Here is a 13,801-nt window from a genome sequence, read left to right as displayed (position 1 = left end):
GTTCGGATCTCAGTGCAAGGGGATGAGGTCTTCAACCTGAAGCCATATTTATAGCAGGGGGAAGATAGATTAAAACTCTGACTGCATCTAGACACATGAGAAAGGGAATTCAGGAAAATGTGTTGAAAATCTCATAGCAAGAAATCACATTAGTGAAAAACAGGACTCCACAGCGCCATCTGGTGTCACAGTATTATAACAAATATAAAAAGCTTTTTCTTTACTAATGTTGCTGAGTCCTTAGTTTGACCATCCACAGAGCTGTTCCAAATCATCTGCCAACTGCAGTGCTAACTCCTGTGGCCCTTACCCATCGCCATTGATATCTGCAACTGCAACTGTGTGCCCAAAATAGGATGCCACCTGCAAGAGGTAAGAGGGTGAAAAACAATTTGCACTTCCCACTTTTAAATTACAATAATAATAATAATAATAATAATAATAATAATAATAATAATAATAATAATAATCCTGGCAGCCAGTAATAGTAAAGGCAACAACACAAAATAGCCAATCCATATATCTTAATAAGCAATACTGAAATGAGAGCGTATTAGAATCAAATAAGTGCAGATAAAAAGCAAATAAAAGCAAGAGGCATCCATTTCAACGCACAATTCAATTTAAAAATGACAGATTAAATACAGTGGGGGGAAATAATCTCAAGAAGCCTTTATAAATAAAAAGGATGGGTTGCTGGCCAGCAGAAGGTCATCAAGGGCCAGCTGAGCCTCTCTCAGTAGGGAGCTCCCAAGTTTGGGTGCAGCCACTGAGAAGGCCCTGTGTCAGGTTTCACAATACCCCTTTGGCATTATGTCTGGCTGAGAAAAGCATGCCAGGGAAGAGGCAGGAGGGAAGGAGACCATGCTGCTCAAGGCTCTGTTACCTGCTCACTGGGGAGGGACCGCAGAAGACGGAAGGAATGCTTGAAGGTGAAAATTTGCACCTAGGATGGGGGACAGGGATAAGAGAGTCAGGGAGATTTCAAGGGTTAGTGAATCCCACCCTTCATATTTCTCAAGAAGGTGGAGGTAAGAAAGCAACCACCGCCCTCCATTGCTGAGAGTGACCACAGTGTGCTTCACAGGGCAGGGTAAGAATAGCACAGATGGAGCCCCAAATCAGGGTGGCATTGGGGCAGTGGCAAGCAAAGCCTACATGGTTGTGTCATAACTCTTCCCTATGACCCCCAGAACCTGCTTTCAATGCAAAGCAATATGCGAAATAATAACGGCAGAGTGGCACAGGGCTTATTTTTGGCACATTATTAGCACACACCCCGTCCTCTGAAGCTAAGTGCCACTGCTCTCAGCCCTAGAACATACAGTCATACCTCATGTTACATTTGCTTCAAGTTGCACGTTTTCAGGTTGTGTCCCGCAGCGACCCGGAAGTACCGGAAAGGGTTAGTTCCGGGTTTCGTCGCTCGCGCATGCGCAGACATGCAAAATGACGTCACACGCATGTGCAGAAGCGGCGAATCGCAACCCATGCATGTGCAGACACGCAGACTGGGGTTGCGTTCTTTTCAGGTTGCGAACGGGCCTCCAGAATGGATCCTGTTCGCAACCAGAGGTACCACTGTATACTGAAACAACAGTAAAGACAAGGGTGTCTCTGAGCATGCAGGGCTCTTTTGTTTCAGATTAGATGGAGGGCACAACACAAAGCATACAGGCCTGACGCCCCTGGAACCTCTTGTGTCTGGAATTCAGCACAGCCTGTGCACTTCTTTCCAGACGCGCAGAAGAAAAAATGTAGATCTCCTGCACAGGACTCACCGCTCCTTTTGTCAGGCTCTTGTTAGGAACGCCCACAACATACTCTGCAAAGAGAAGAGCCATCTCAGAGGTTGTGAATCACCCAGTAGGCTAAGTTCACAACACTCCAGTCATGAGGTTTGTGCTAAAGTGTCCTGAAGACTGAGCTTGGAGACTCGGGAAGAGCTATCTTAGTCTGGAACACTGTGGCCAAGAAGGGATGGCCCTAGCAACATCATAAAATCTTACTGATAACGTTAAAAGGTCCTGTATACCTGAAGGAGCATCTCACCCCCATCGTTCAGCCCGGACACTGAGATCCAGTGCTGAGGGCCTTCTGGCAGTTCCCTCATTGCGAGAAGTGAGGCTACAGGGAACCAGGCAGAGGGCCTTCTCGGTAGTGGCGCCCGCCCTGTGGAACACCCTCCCATCAGATGTCAAAGAGATAAACAACTACCTGAAATTCAGAAGACATCTTAAGGCAGCCCTGTTCAGGGAAGTTTTTAATATTTAACGCTGTACTGTTTTTAACACTTGCTTGGGAGCCACCATATTATTATTATTATTATTATTATTATTATTATTATTATTATTATTATTATTATAAAAGATAAAAGGCCCCTGCCCAACACTGTAGGCAAGGAACAGCAGCAGTTCGTTGTTCTGTTGCTCCTTACAGCAGCCTGGCAAAATACGTTAATTGTATAATTCCCATTTTATAGATGGGAAAGCTGGGGCTGGGAGACACTGATTGTACTGAAGTCACAAAGTCAGTCCATGACTAAGGCTTGTGTACACCCCAAAAGGCACTCCCCCAGACAAATAGTTCTGGGTTTAACCCTCACATACCTACAATTCCCAGTGCTCTTAGCAAACTACAGTTCCCAGGATTCTTTTTGGGAGGGAGGGTAGGGAACTGTGCTTTAAATGTGTTTTAAATGTATACCGTGTCTGCAGTATTCAGCTGCAATTCAAATGCCTAGCAATAAGAGCCAATCCTTTATGTTGAGCAAAGTTAAGCTTAACCAAGCCGCAAAGCCAGCTAAGTCTACCTACTGTACCCCTGTTGACCCTAGAGCTGAGCCAACATTTCTGAAAAGAGTTAAGGGGGGGGGGCAATTCTGCTGACTGTCCTCCAATTACTTCCCCTATTATGTAAATAGAAGCTCTCAGGTTTTCCCCACAATACCCTAAACATTACTAGGATGTTGAGTAGGGGTCCTCAAACTTTTTCAGCAGGGGCCTGGTCCACTGTCCCTCAGACCTTGTGGGGGGCCGGACTATATTTTTTTGGGGGGGGGGGGAATGAACGAGGGATGATGAGCGACGTGCGAAAGGGCTCCAGAGAGGGACTGCTTTAAATGGCAGACGATTGAGAGGGTTGCTCAGCCAACTGCAGCTCCTGTGTCTTGCGAGCGGCAGGGTCTGGCGGTGGCGGAGGTACGATGAGTGGCGTGTGAAAGGGCTCCGGAGAGGGGCTGGCACCAACAAAGCCGTGCCCCCTTCCTCCTCTAGGCAGGGTGGGGAGAAGCCAGGAGGAGGGAGGGAGGAGGCACTGCCGCTGCCGCTGTGGGAGAGGGAGGGAGAGGGAAAGAACGGATGCACTGGCGATTCCCGGACCGTCCGGGGGCCGGATTTAGAAGGCAATTGGGCCTGATCTGGCCCGCAGACCTTAGTTTGCCAACCCATGATGTTGAGGATGCCAACATGCAATTGCCACTTTCAGAAGCTAGGATGGCTGGAGAGAATTAGGAGGGGGAAAGGAAGTAGCCTTGCCACTGCAATTGGTGATCCCCCACCTCCAAGGAACTACTTTGACATAATGGCCTCCTTTCCCTCCCCAATTTTGCCATTCATTAAAAGGATGGAGAATTTCAGGAGATGACTTTTGCTCAGCTCCAGACCCCACCCTACTCCACCCCGAAAAACCACCCCTGGCAAAGACTCATTCCCTTACCTGGCGACTCAGGGTCCTCATTAAACTCCCCAAAAGCCACTGAATACCCTGTGTGGATGGAAGGATGAGAAGATTTAGTCATCTGGCAAAATCTCCAAAGCTAAGACGGACTCACTGTGCTCCTACCCATGAGCAGCAGAAGTAGAACCAAGTATGAAAAGTATGTATTAATATAGTATGTGTTAATATATGCAAGCCTGCTTAGTTTGCATGACTGACATAGTTTAGAGTTCTTTCCCCTCTTGGAAAGAACGGTCATCTTTTCTAGGGCACACTGGAAGCCCTGCCTTAGAGGCTCATCTATCTGTAGACAATTCTTTCCACAAGGGCTAGTTCTGGACCAAAGGGCCAAGTCAGAATGGGGAGGGCAATGGTGAGAGGAGAAGAAGCACAACCAGTGCAGCAGCTTTGCACCAGGCTTTGTTTTGTTTTTAACTTGATTGAGTTATATTCCCACCCCCTTCCCAAAATGTGTTTTCTGTCCCATCTGGATGAACCCCCCCAAACCACTTGGAACAGGGTCAGTCACTGGGAGCCAGTATGCTTGGGTACCATTTATTAGCTGCAGTGCTGGAAAAAGGAACAGACATTGAAATGCAAAATAAATATAGAATGTGCCTGTATGTGTACTGTGTGTATACTGTGAAGCAAGACTGGAAAATTTAATTGAAGCTGAAGAACAGCCAAACAGGTTACTCATTAGTGGGGATCTATCATGGGACTGTATCTCCCCGGGATCAGTCACATGAAAGAGATCCTATTAAAGGTCTAATTAGCGTATGCTAATCTGCAGGCATCCATCTTGGGTAGAGTGAGTAATTTGTTCTAAGCTATTGAAGAGAATGGACGTGTTAAACTCTGTCCTCCAGTAAAGAGCCTCGGGCCACTGGAGGCTGTTTGGGGAAGAGACAGAGCTTTAATTTTTAGCTGAGGATGCAAGCTATATGCAATCTAAGATATTATGCCTTACATTATGACAAGTATAAGAAACTATGCATCTATGTACTTGGAAGTAGCTTTATTTGTTTCAACTTGTTTTGGAGTTAAGTTCTGTATGTAAAGCTTTTGAACCCTGTTTTTGGACTGGTGAATTTTTATTTCAAATGAGAGTCATATTTTTTTTTTCACCCAACGGCTTCCATGTGTGCAGTATTCATAACCTCAATAACAGTAGCATCAAAAGGGGGAAGGTGCAAGCATTCTCCCCGTTGCTGAGGCCTTAGAACAGTCTTTGTCAACTTTGAGATAAAGTCCAATGAAAGAGATGGGCAGGAGATTTATGGGGCAGGGGAAGAGGGAGGTCCCTCTGGGTCTCACCCACTTTTGGTGTGCAGCCCACAAAAGATTTCTCCCCAAGGGGATGTGGCTTTGGGGGGCAAAAGACTTCCTTGCATTCTTTCACTTACAGATAGGTAGCCGTGTTGGTCTGCCATAGTCAAAACAAAAAAAATTCCTTCCAGTAGCACCTTAAAGACCAACTAAGTTAGTTCTTGGTATGAGCTTTCGTGTGCATGCACACTTCTTCAGATACACTGAAACAGAAGTTTCCAGACCTGAAACAGAAGTGTCCTTCAGCTCTCTATATTGGACAAACAGGCCAGACCTTACGCCAAAGAATAAACGGACATAAATCTGACATCAGGAATCACAAGACAGAGAAACCAGTAGGAGAACACTTCAATCTCCCAGGACATTCTATACAAGATCTCAAAGTAGCTGTTTTACTACAAAGGAATTTCAGAAATAGACTGGAAAGAGAAGCTGCTGAATTGCAACTTATCACCAAACTTAACACCATGGAGAGACCTGGTCTGAACAAAGACATTGGATTCTTATCTCATTATACATGACAAAGCCATTTTTCACCTTCTCACCCCTTGCTTTTTCCTGTAAGACCTATTGCAATCGTTAAGAGTCATCAACAGGCTCATCACAGCTATCTGCCAATCACCCATTCCCACCACCCTTCTGAGTAATACCCCTCCCCACCTTCTCACTATATAGAAGGGTCTGGAAGCTTCTGTTTCAGTGTATCTGAAGAAGTGTGCATGCACACGAAAGCTCATACCAAGAACTAACTTAGTTGGTCATTAAGGTGCTACTGGAAGGAATTTTTTTTGTTTTGCATTCTTTCCTTAGTCTATTCCCAAACTCCTTTTAACTCCTCTCATAAGCTCTGCCTCTCCCTCAGCTCCTCCAGCGTTTGCAGATGAAGATGTATGTCCCCTTACCTCGATATTCATCGTAGTATAAGGCGGTGAAATCTGTGAGTTGCAGCTCATTCAGTGACCACAAAAGGGTATGTTTGAGAGGAGCATTTGCTAGGACCGTGGACAAATTGGATGAAAAGATCAGCCCTGGAAGAGGAGCAAGGTAGAGGCATCAGTCCCTCAGCAAGGCTGGGATCACCTACGTGAGGCAGCAGAGGCAGCAGGACGGACAATTTGTGCTCTTGTTCCCACAGGGTAAAGGTAAAGGGACCCCTGACCATTAGGTCCAGTCGTGGCCGACTCTGGGGTTGCAGCACTCATCTCGCTTTATTGGCCGAGGGAGCTGGCGTACAGCTTCCGGGTCATGTGGCCAGCATCACCAAGCCGCTTCTGCTGAACCAGAGCAGCGCACAGAAACGCCGTTTAGCTTCCCACCGGAGCAGTTCCTATTTATCTACTTGCACTTTGACGTGCTTTCGAACTGCTAGGTTGGCAGGAGCTGGGACCGAGCAACGGGAGCTCACCCCGTCGCGGGGATTCGAACCGCCGACCTTCTGACTGGCAAGTCCTAGGCTCTGTGGTTTAACCCACAGCGCCACCCGCGTCCCCTCATTTGTTCCCACAAACCAGGTGCTAAAAAGAACAGCGGTCAACTGAACAGGGTCTACCTCACCCCGCTGAATAGTAGGGAATGCAGACTAGCAAGCAAAGGCTAAATTCTCACACTCTCTAATAAGAAGTGCCTGCTGGGTCAGGCAAATGGCCCATCTAGTCTGGCATCCTGTGTTTTCAGAGGTCAACCAGGGGTCCCCAAGGGGAACCCATAAGTGGAACCTAGTGCAACAACACTCTCCCCTCCTGCTGTTTCCAGAAACTGGTATTCAGAAGCATGCTGCCTCTGACAGTAGAGGAAGGACATATCGATATAATTAGGAAAGGACTAAGGAGCCTTGTTAAATATGTGATTATGGCAGCGAGACTTTTATATGCACAAAAATGGAAGGACTCTTTGTTACCAACTATGGAGGAATGGACTTAGCCGAGATGGACTTAGCCGTCCAAAGTGGCTAAGTCCAAAGTGGACTTAGCCGAGATGGCGAAACCAACCTGCTTAATCAGAGAAAAGTCATTGCTAACATTTATTGAAGATAGGAAACCTCTTATAGACGCTTTGCGTGAAAAAGAAAACGAACTAATGACATATGGGTTTGAGGATTAAAGATAATGTTGGTTTATAGAAAATGGGTGGCACTGAGGGTTAAACCACAGAGCCTAGGGCTTGCCGATCAGAAGGTTGGCGATTCGAATCCCCACGACGGGGAGAGCTCCCGTTGCTCGGTCCCTGCTCCTGCCAACCTAGCAGTCCTGCTGACCACATGACCCGGAAGCTGTATGCTGGCTCCCTCGGCCAATAAAGCGAGATGAGCGCCGCAACCCCAGAGTCAGCCATGACTGGACCTAATGGTCATGGGTCCCTTTACCTTTACCTATGTTGGAGTGACTGAGTTGAGTAACATTCATATGTAGCGAACAGATGAAGAATTGGAAGTTTTCTTTCTTTCTTTCTTTCTTTCTTTCTTTCTTTCTTTCTTTCTTTCTTTCTTTCTTTCTTTCCTTCCTTCCTTCCTTCCTTCCTTCCTTCCACTCTCTTCTCTTCTCCCCTTTAACCCTTCTCTATTGCTCTATCCCCTTTCTTTGCTTTCTTTTTGCTTTTTTATTTAAACGTCTTGATAAAAATATGATAGATGATAATCTTTCTATCTCTTTTCCGCAAACTCTAAGAAAAATTATTTTAAAAGAGGAAGAACATATCCATCAGGGATTGTAGCTACTAATGGCCTTAACTGGCCTCTCCATATTCCTGGAGCTCTTGGCCTACAGCAGTTGCAGGGAGCCTGTGGCACTACAGATGCTTCCCATCAACCTCCAGCCAACATGGCCAAAGGGTCAGGGAAGATGGGAGGTGTAGTTCAACAACATCTGGAGAGTCCTTTGTCTGCTGCGGGGAAGGGAAGGGAATGAAAGCACTTACCTCCAAAGTAATGTCCACCAGGAGCCCCAAGTAAAAGTGTCCCAGACTGTGGGGAGAAGAGAGGAGGACAGAGTCACAAAACAACAGCCACACAAGACTAGAAGAAGCCCTGTGAACAGCTGCCCACCACCCATGAGACCCAGAGGGTGGCATGCCAGCTCCACACACACTTCTACAAAACCAGAGAAGCAAACATCTGCCTCTATACGCCATGCAGAAAAAAGTTGTTGCTTTGCTCTGCACACCCAAGGATGACTTCTGTGTGACACTGAAGCTTGCGGCCAGCATTTTGGCAGCTGATTGCTTCACAAAAAAAGGCACAGCCTCAATGTGCGTTGAACAAACCTATTTGCGACTCAGAAGACATCAGCAATTACCCGCTAACCTAAAACAATAGGCACAGCCTCTTCACAGCTGGTTTCCCCCCACTGAGCTATGTTGGCAATTCCAATGATGACTAAGGCCCTGTTCACACCATACATTTATAGCACTATGGTACCACTTTAAAGTGAGAGCTGGACCATAAAGAAGGCTGATCGCTGAAGAATTGATGCTTTTGAATTATGGTGTTGGAGGAGATTCTTGAGAGTCCCATGGACTGCAAGAAGATCAAACCTCTCCATTCTGAAGGAAATCAGGCCTGATTGCTCATTGGAAGGACAGATCCTGAAGCTGAGGTGCCAATACTTTGGCCACCTCATGAGAAGAGAAGACTCCCTGGAAAAGACCCTGATGTTGGGAAAGATGGAGAGCACAAGGAGAAGGGGACGAGAGAGGCCGAGATGGTTGGGCAGTGTTCTTGAAGCTACCAGCATGCGTTTGACCAAACTGCGGGAGGCAGTGGAAGACAGGAGTGCCTGGCGTGCTCTGGTCCATGGGATCACGAAGAGTCGGACATGACTAAACAACTAAACAACAACAACAACCACTTTAAAAAGTCATGACTTCCCCCAAATAATTCTGGGGCTTGGTGTTTGTTAAGGGTCCTGGGAGTTTTTGGGAGACCCCTATTCCCTTCACAGAGCTCCGGTTCCCAGAATTCTCTGTGAAGAGGGATTGATTGCTAAATCACTCTGGAAATTGTGTCTCAGGTGTGGGGAGCCATGCTTCTTGGGGCCATGCCCTTCTCTCTCCCAAAACTCACCTCAGAGATGGCAGAACTGAATCCAACCTCACAGTAGCGGTGGTCGTTTGCTGATTGAAGGCAAAGAAACAGAAAAGCCATGTAAATCAACTGGGTGACAGTGTGGGGAAGACCCCTCACATCAAGGATGGGGAGCCTGCGGCCCTCTGGACTTCAACTCCCATCAGCCCCTGCAAGCATTTCCAGAGGGGATGATGGGAATTGTAGTCCAGCGGCCTTTGGAGCCCCACAAGTCCCCCAACCCTGATTTGTGCACATACCAGGACACCATACCCAAACACCGTTCCTCCTTCAGCTTTGGACTGGGCTTCCTAAACATGGTCTTCTTACCACATTTATTTTCTTATCACTGGTATTGGTTATGTACATGTATATTTAACTTACCAAAACATGAATTGTAATAAGAAAACCTAAGTTAAATATACATTCACATCACCAATTACTTATCAACGTTTCATATCAAAATAATTTCATATTATTAATTTAGTATAAATAATCTGGCCGTCCTTTTCCATAACATCCCCCCCCGCCCCCCATTTGATAAAAATTTACATGTTAAGCTGGGCTTATATGCTTTATTATTGAAATTTGCACAAATTATTTTTAAAACAGTTTTTAACGGCTTATATTCCTAGTGCCCCTGAGGACAAATTGTGCTGGTTGTAGGTAGGTATCCTTAACGGAATAGCCTCCACTTGACATTGCAAGGCTCTGGTTTTTCAGAAGGAGCCAAACATCTTTCTTCTAGAATGGGGAGGGATTGTTGTGACCATTGTGGCTTGAGTGAAGCCACACATGCTGTTTGTTTGCAATTGAGCATGTAGGAGCATGGGGCAAACCACTTGACAGCCGTTTACACGAGGCCAGACATGGAATCTGAGCAGACTAGAGCAGTCTGAAAAGCAAAACAATGGCACCATTCATTCAAAGACAAAGTTTCTGGGCAAAAATTCTGCACACCCTCTCCTTAAGGCCTGGAGCTTTGGCTATTGCACATTCCATGCCACCTGCATATTGCACTCACCATATCTTGTCCACTTGTAAACTGAATCCATTTGGATTTTGCGGCATGGCGAGAATTCAACAAAGCGCTGCAGGCCACTTGTGGCTAAGAAGCAGCTGCCCGTGGGGGTCTTTGTGGCCTCCTCTTGGCCAGAAATGGCATTCCAGTGCTGGAGAGGGGCGCAAGCCTGGTAGGGTGAAAAACTGGGGTGAGCAGGATGTTGTATCATTGACAATCACACCCCTCCAGGAGGTACAACCTCATAATTGCAGTGGATGGGTGGCTGTTCACCCTACTTATATTTATATTTAAAAGGCTATCAAATGACTCTCCAACTTTTGAAGGTGTCATCTGAAGGGCTGCTGTTTAAGGCTGAAAAATATTATGGAGGGAGAGCAGGGGCCTTTAAGCTGCCCATCAACACTTAACATCTGGGCAGCAGACTGAACAAAGCAGACAGGTTTTTCTGGTCACAAGTCTTCCTCATTATAGTGAGATGTATTGCGCCTGTTGAAATTATCGTTAGCCGAGTCGCTTAAATAATGCATCCAGAGAGAAAAAGTTTTGTTAACACTATACTAAGCAAAACTAAATTAAAGAATGGTGCATAATTTGAGGAGAAAGGAACAGAGACGATTTGGCTTTCTTAGGTCAGGACAAATTGCCTCAGAACTAACCAGCCAATCAGAGCATGTGCTCCCTCAGTGAGGATCATGCCACTCTGCCTGGTTGCTAAGCAACACCTCCTCCCACCCCTTGGCTAGTTGACTAACCCTTAACATAATTAGCCAGTTTTAACCCTTAGTTTATTAATAGGAAGAGCCCTGCTGTTGCTCTTCCAACAATTATAAGCTGATTCCAGATGACCTGTTTACTGAGTATTCGTCCCAATTTGCCACAAACAAAGTTTGTGGGGAGGCTGTACAACATCTAAAGTTTATTGAGCGTTCCTTCTGGTTTGTTTGCAGCGAGGCTTGATTTAATTCCACCCCTTTCTGCTTCTGAAATTTTAATTTCACCCCTTTCTGAGACGGTCTGTTTATTGTACCCACCACGATGGTGTCTTTCCAGGTGCTCACAGAGGCTCCGAACCATTGTTTAGTCTTGAAGGTTTTCACAACCACTCTGTGCAGCTGCTCAACCTCATCACCTGGCCAGCAGCGGCATGGGAGAAGGAAAAGAGGAGTCAGATTTGAAGGCAGAAGCTACTGACCCACCATATCACCCCCCTCAGTCGCATGCCATCTACGAGTAGTCAGCCTGACTGCAAGTTTGTACATGCAGGCAAGATGCCATTAGCTCTTTCCTCACATCTCATCAGATGCCCACCTCCAAGTAGCTCCTATTTTTCCCAGGCCCACCTCAAGTTCATGACTCAGCCGGGATCTCATTCCCCACCACAAGCATCATTTTCCATCTCCTTTTGGGATAATAATAATAATAATAATAATAATAATATTTTTTATTTATACCCCGCCCTCCCCAGCCAAGGCCGGGCTCAGGTCGGCTAACAAGCAATAATAAAAACAAGTTGAATTAATACAACTTAAAAACAAGATTAAAATACAACATTAAAATATTGAAACATTAAAATGCAGCCTCATCACAGGAAGAGATAGGAAAATGAAAAAAAGAAAGAGGAGGAGGGAATCAAATTGGCTCCAAGCCAAAGGCCAGGCGGAACAACTCTGTCTTACAGGCCCTGCGGAAAGAAATCAGATCCCACAGGGTCCTGGTCTCATGAGGCAGAGCGTTCCACCAGGCCGGAGCCAGTGTTGAAAAGGCCCTGGCTCTGGTTGAAGCCAATCTAACTTCCTTAGGGCCCGGGACCACTAGGGTGTTGCTATTTATGGCGCTTGAGGCTCTCTGTGGGGCACACCGGGAGAGGTGGTCCCGTAGGTACAAGGGTCCTAAGCCATGAAGGTCTGTAGGGGATGGACCTTGCAGGGCAAGTTCAGAGTGGTGGCAGTAGCCACACATGTGTAAGACAGGCATGCATGATGCACTGTCACTGGGGTTGCTCGCTGATCTCACGAAAGCTGCGTGAAATGGTTGTGCACACCATCCCTGTACATGACAACATTGCCTTTATTTGTGATCACAACTTCTACATGCCTCAGTTTAAATTGAGGTTGCAGCTGCAGATGTTAGCCACACCCACACATACAGTGATTCCATGAAGGCAGCCCTGTTTAGGGAAGTTTTTAATATTTAATGCTGTATTGTTTTTAACACTTGATTGGAAGCCGCCCAGAGTGGCTGGGGAAACTCAGCCAGATGGGCGGGGTATAAATAAATTATTATTATTATTATTATTATTATTATTATTATTATTATTATTATCAGTTTCCTCCTGATCTTGGGACTGGCTCACACATGCCCATGCCCTGCAAGATGCTGGCAGTGAGACCAGTGCTTGGAATGTTCAGTTGAACATCACTGAAATACAAGAAATCTCTGAAAATGGTTGCCAGGTGAATTAAGTTCATTTGGGGTAATGACTCATAGTCCATCTTCATCTTCATTCCTGCTCGGCCACCCCCATACATAAAAGGAGGCCTGGACTCTTTGATGTAAAACAGTAAGTCAATCAGAAATCCATTAAGGAAGTTGGATAGCCAAACCATGGAGGCAACATTCTAAGGCTTATTAGGCACATATAGAGGCACTGCTCTTGTTAAGGATGCTTAGGCAGGAAATTTAAGGACTATTTGAATAAATACTGTAATATAAAAAATTAGAAATTACTTGAAAGAAAAAATAGGCCTAGGATTAAACTAAGTTATGATTAAATAAATGGGATTTAGAATATTAAGAAATGTGAATAAGATGGACTATAATTGGAAATTGTTTTAGTTCAATAATGATATTGGAAAGCTGTTACTTTCAACTACAAGGAAACTCAGAAGGGAGGGACTAGAGGAAGTCAACCAAGATGTTTCAAAGGTTGGATTTGTAAAGAATTAAGTTTGTTGTTATTTTATATCTGTTTATTGTTCCTTTTTTTCTTTTGTTCATTGATGTATTTTTTTCTTTTTTCTCTTTTTTTTGTGTTATTCTGCTTTGTGGTTTTTGTTATTATCCAATAAATTTAAATAAATAATAAATTTTGTTATTATCCAATAATTATTATTATTATTATTTTTAAAAAAGGATGCTTAGGCATTTAACACTGCTGCTAAGTAATCAGAAGGAAGGAATGTGAGGCATTTCCTGCATCTTCCCAGTCCCTGCTGAACAGATTTGTTCTTTTTTTGACAGGAGCAGCTTTCAACAAGAAATACAGGTAAAGAAACAAAGTGAATGATGCCTCGCACCATTGTGGATGGCACAAATTAAGCAAGGTAACCTTTTCTATTATGGAAACACAACTTTGGGCAAATCTCCACCTCTTCACGTTTTGAGTTAGACTGCCCTTTACTGCTTGTATAGACCCCATAATAATCACTCACCTTTGGTATCAAATGGAATGGGGGTGCAGGCACTGCCACCAGGCGCCCAGGGACACAGATAGACAGCACCCGCCTCCATCACACCAGTCTGTGAGATGTTGGCCTGTGGGGCCCCCACCACCACATTCATGCTAGGGTGGAAAAAAAGGTCAGTCTGGGACTGGCAGGATACAAGGCAGGGAGCCAGCAGCAGGTGGAGCCAGTGACAGGCAGAGCCAACCACAGGTACACCTCATCCCTGCT

General features: G+C 45.4%; 1 protein-coding gene across 1 annotated transcript in view; it reads right to left on the bottom strand.

Moving 5' to 3' along the window:
• Positions 1-13,801, bottom strand: part of ITGA2B (integrin subunit alpha 2b) — a 50,401-nt gene that overhangs the window by 33,674 nt on the left and 2,926 nt on the right. Inside the window, 10 exon segments of the mRNA XM_083709135.1 lie at positions 311-363; positions 887-946; positions 1,782-1,825; positions 3,718-3,765; positions 5,949-6,074; positions 7,960-8,005; positions 9,104-9,153; positions 10,128-10,293; positions 11,159-11,256; positions 13,559-13,689. Of these exon segments, the coding sequence (XP_083565261.1) occupies positions 311-363; positions 887-946; positions 1,782-1,825; positions 3,718-3,765; positions 5,949-6,074; positions 7,960-8,005; positions 9,104-9,153; positions 10,128-10,293; positions 11,159-11,256; positions 13,559-13,689 (822 nt within the window).

This window comes from Podarcis gaigeae (genome assembly GCF_964106915.1).
Source record: "Podarcis gaigeae genome assembly, chromosome: 13".
NCBI lineage: Eukaryota > Metazoa > Chordata > Lepidosauria > Squamata > Lacertidae > Podarcis > Podarcis gaigeae.
The sequence above is the reverse complement of the archived record's forward strand: the minus strand, read 5'-3'. Positions and strand labels throughout refer to the sequence as shown.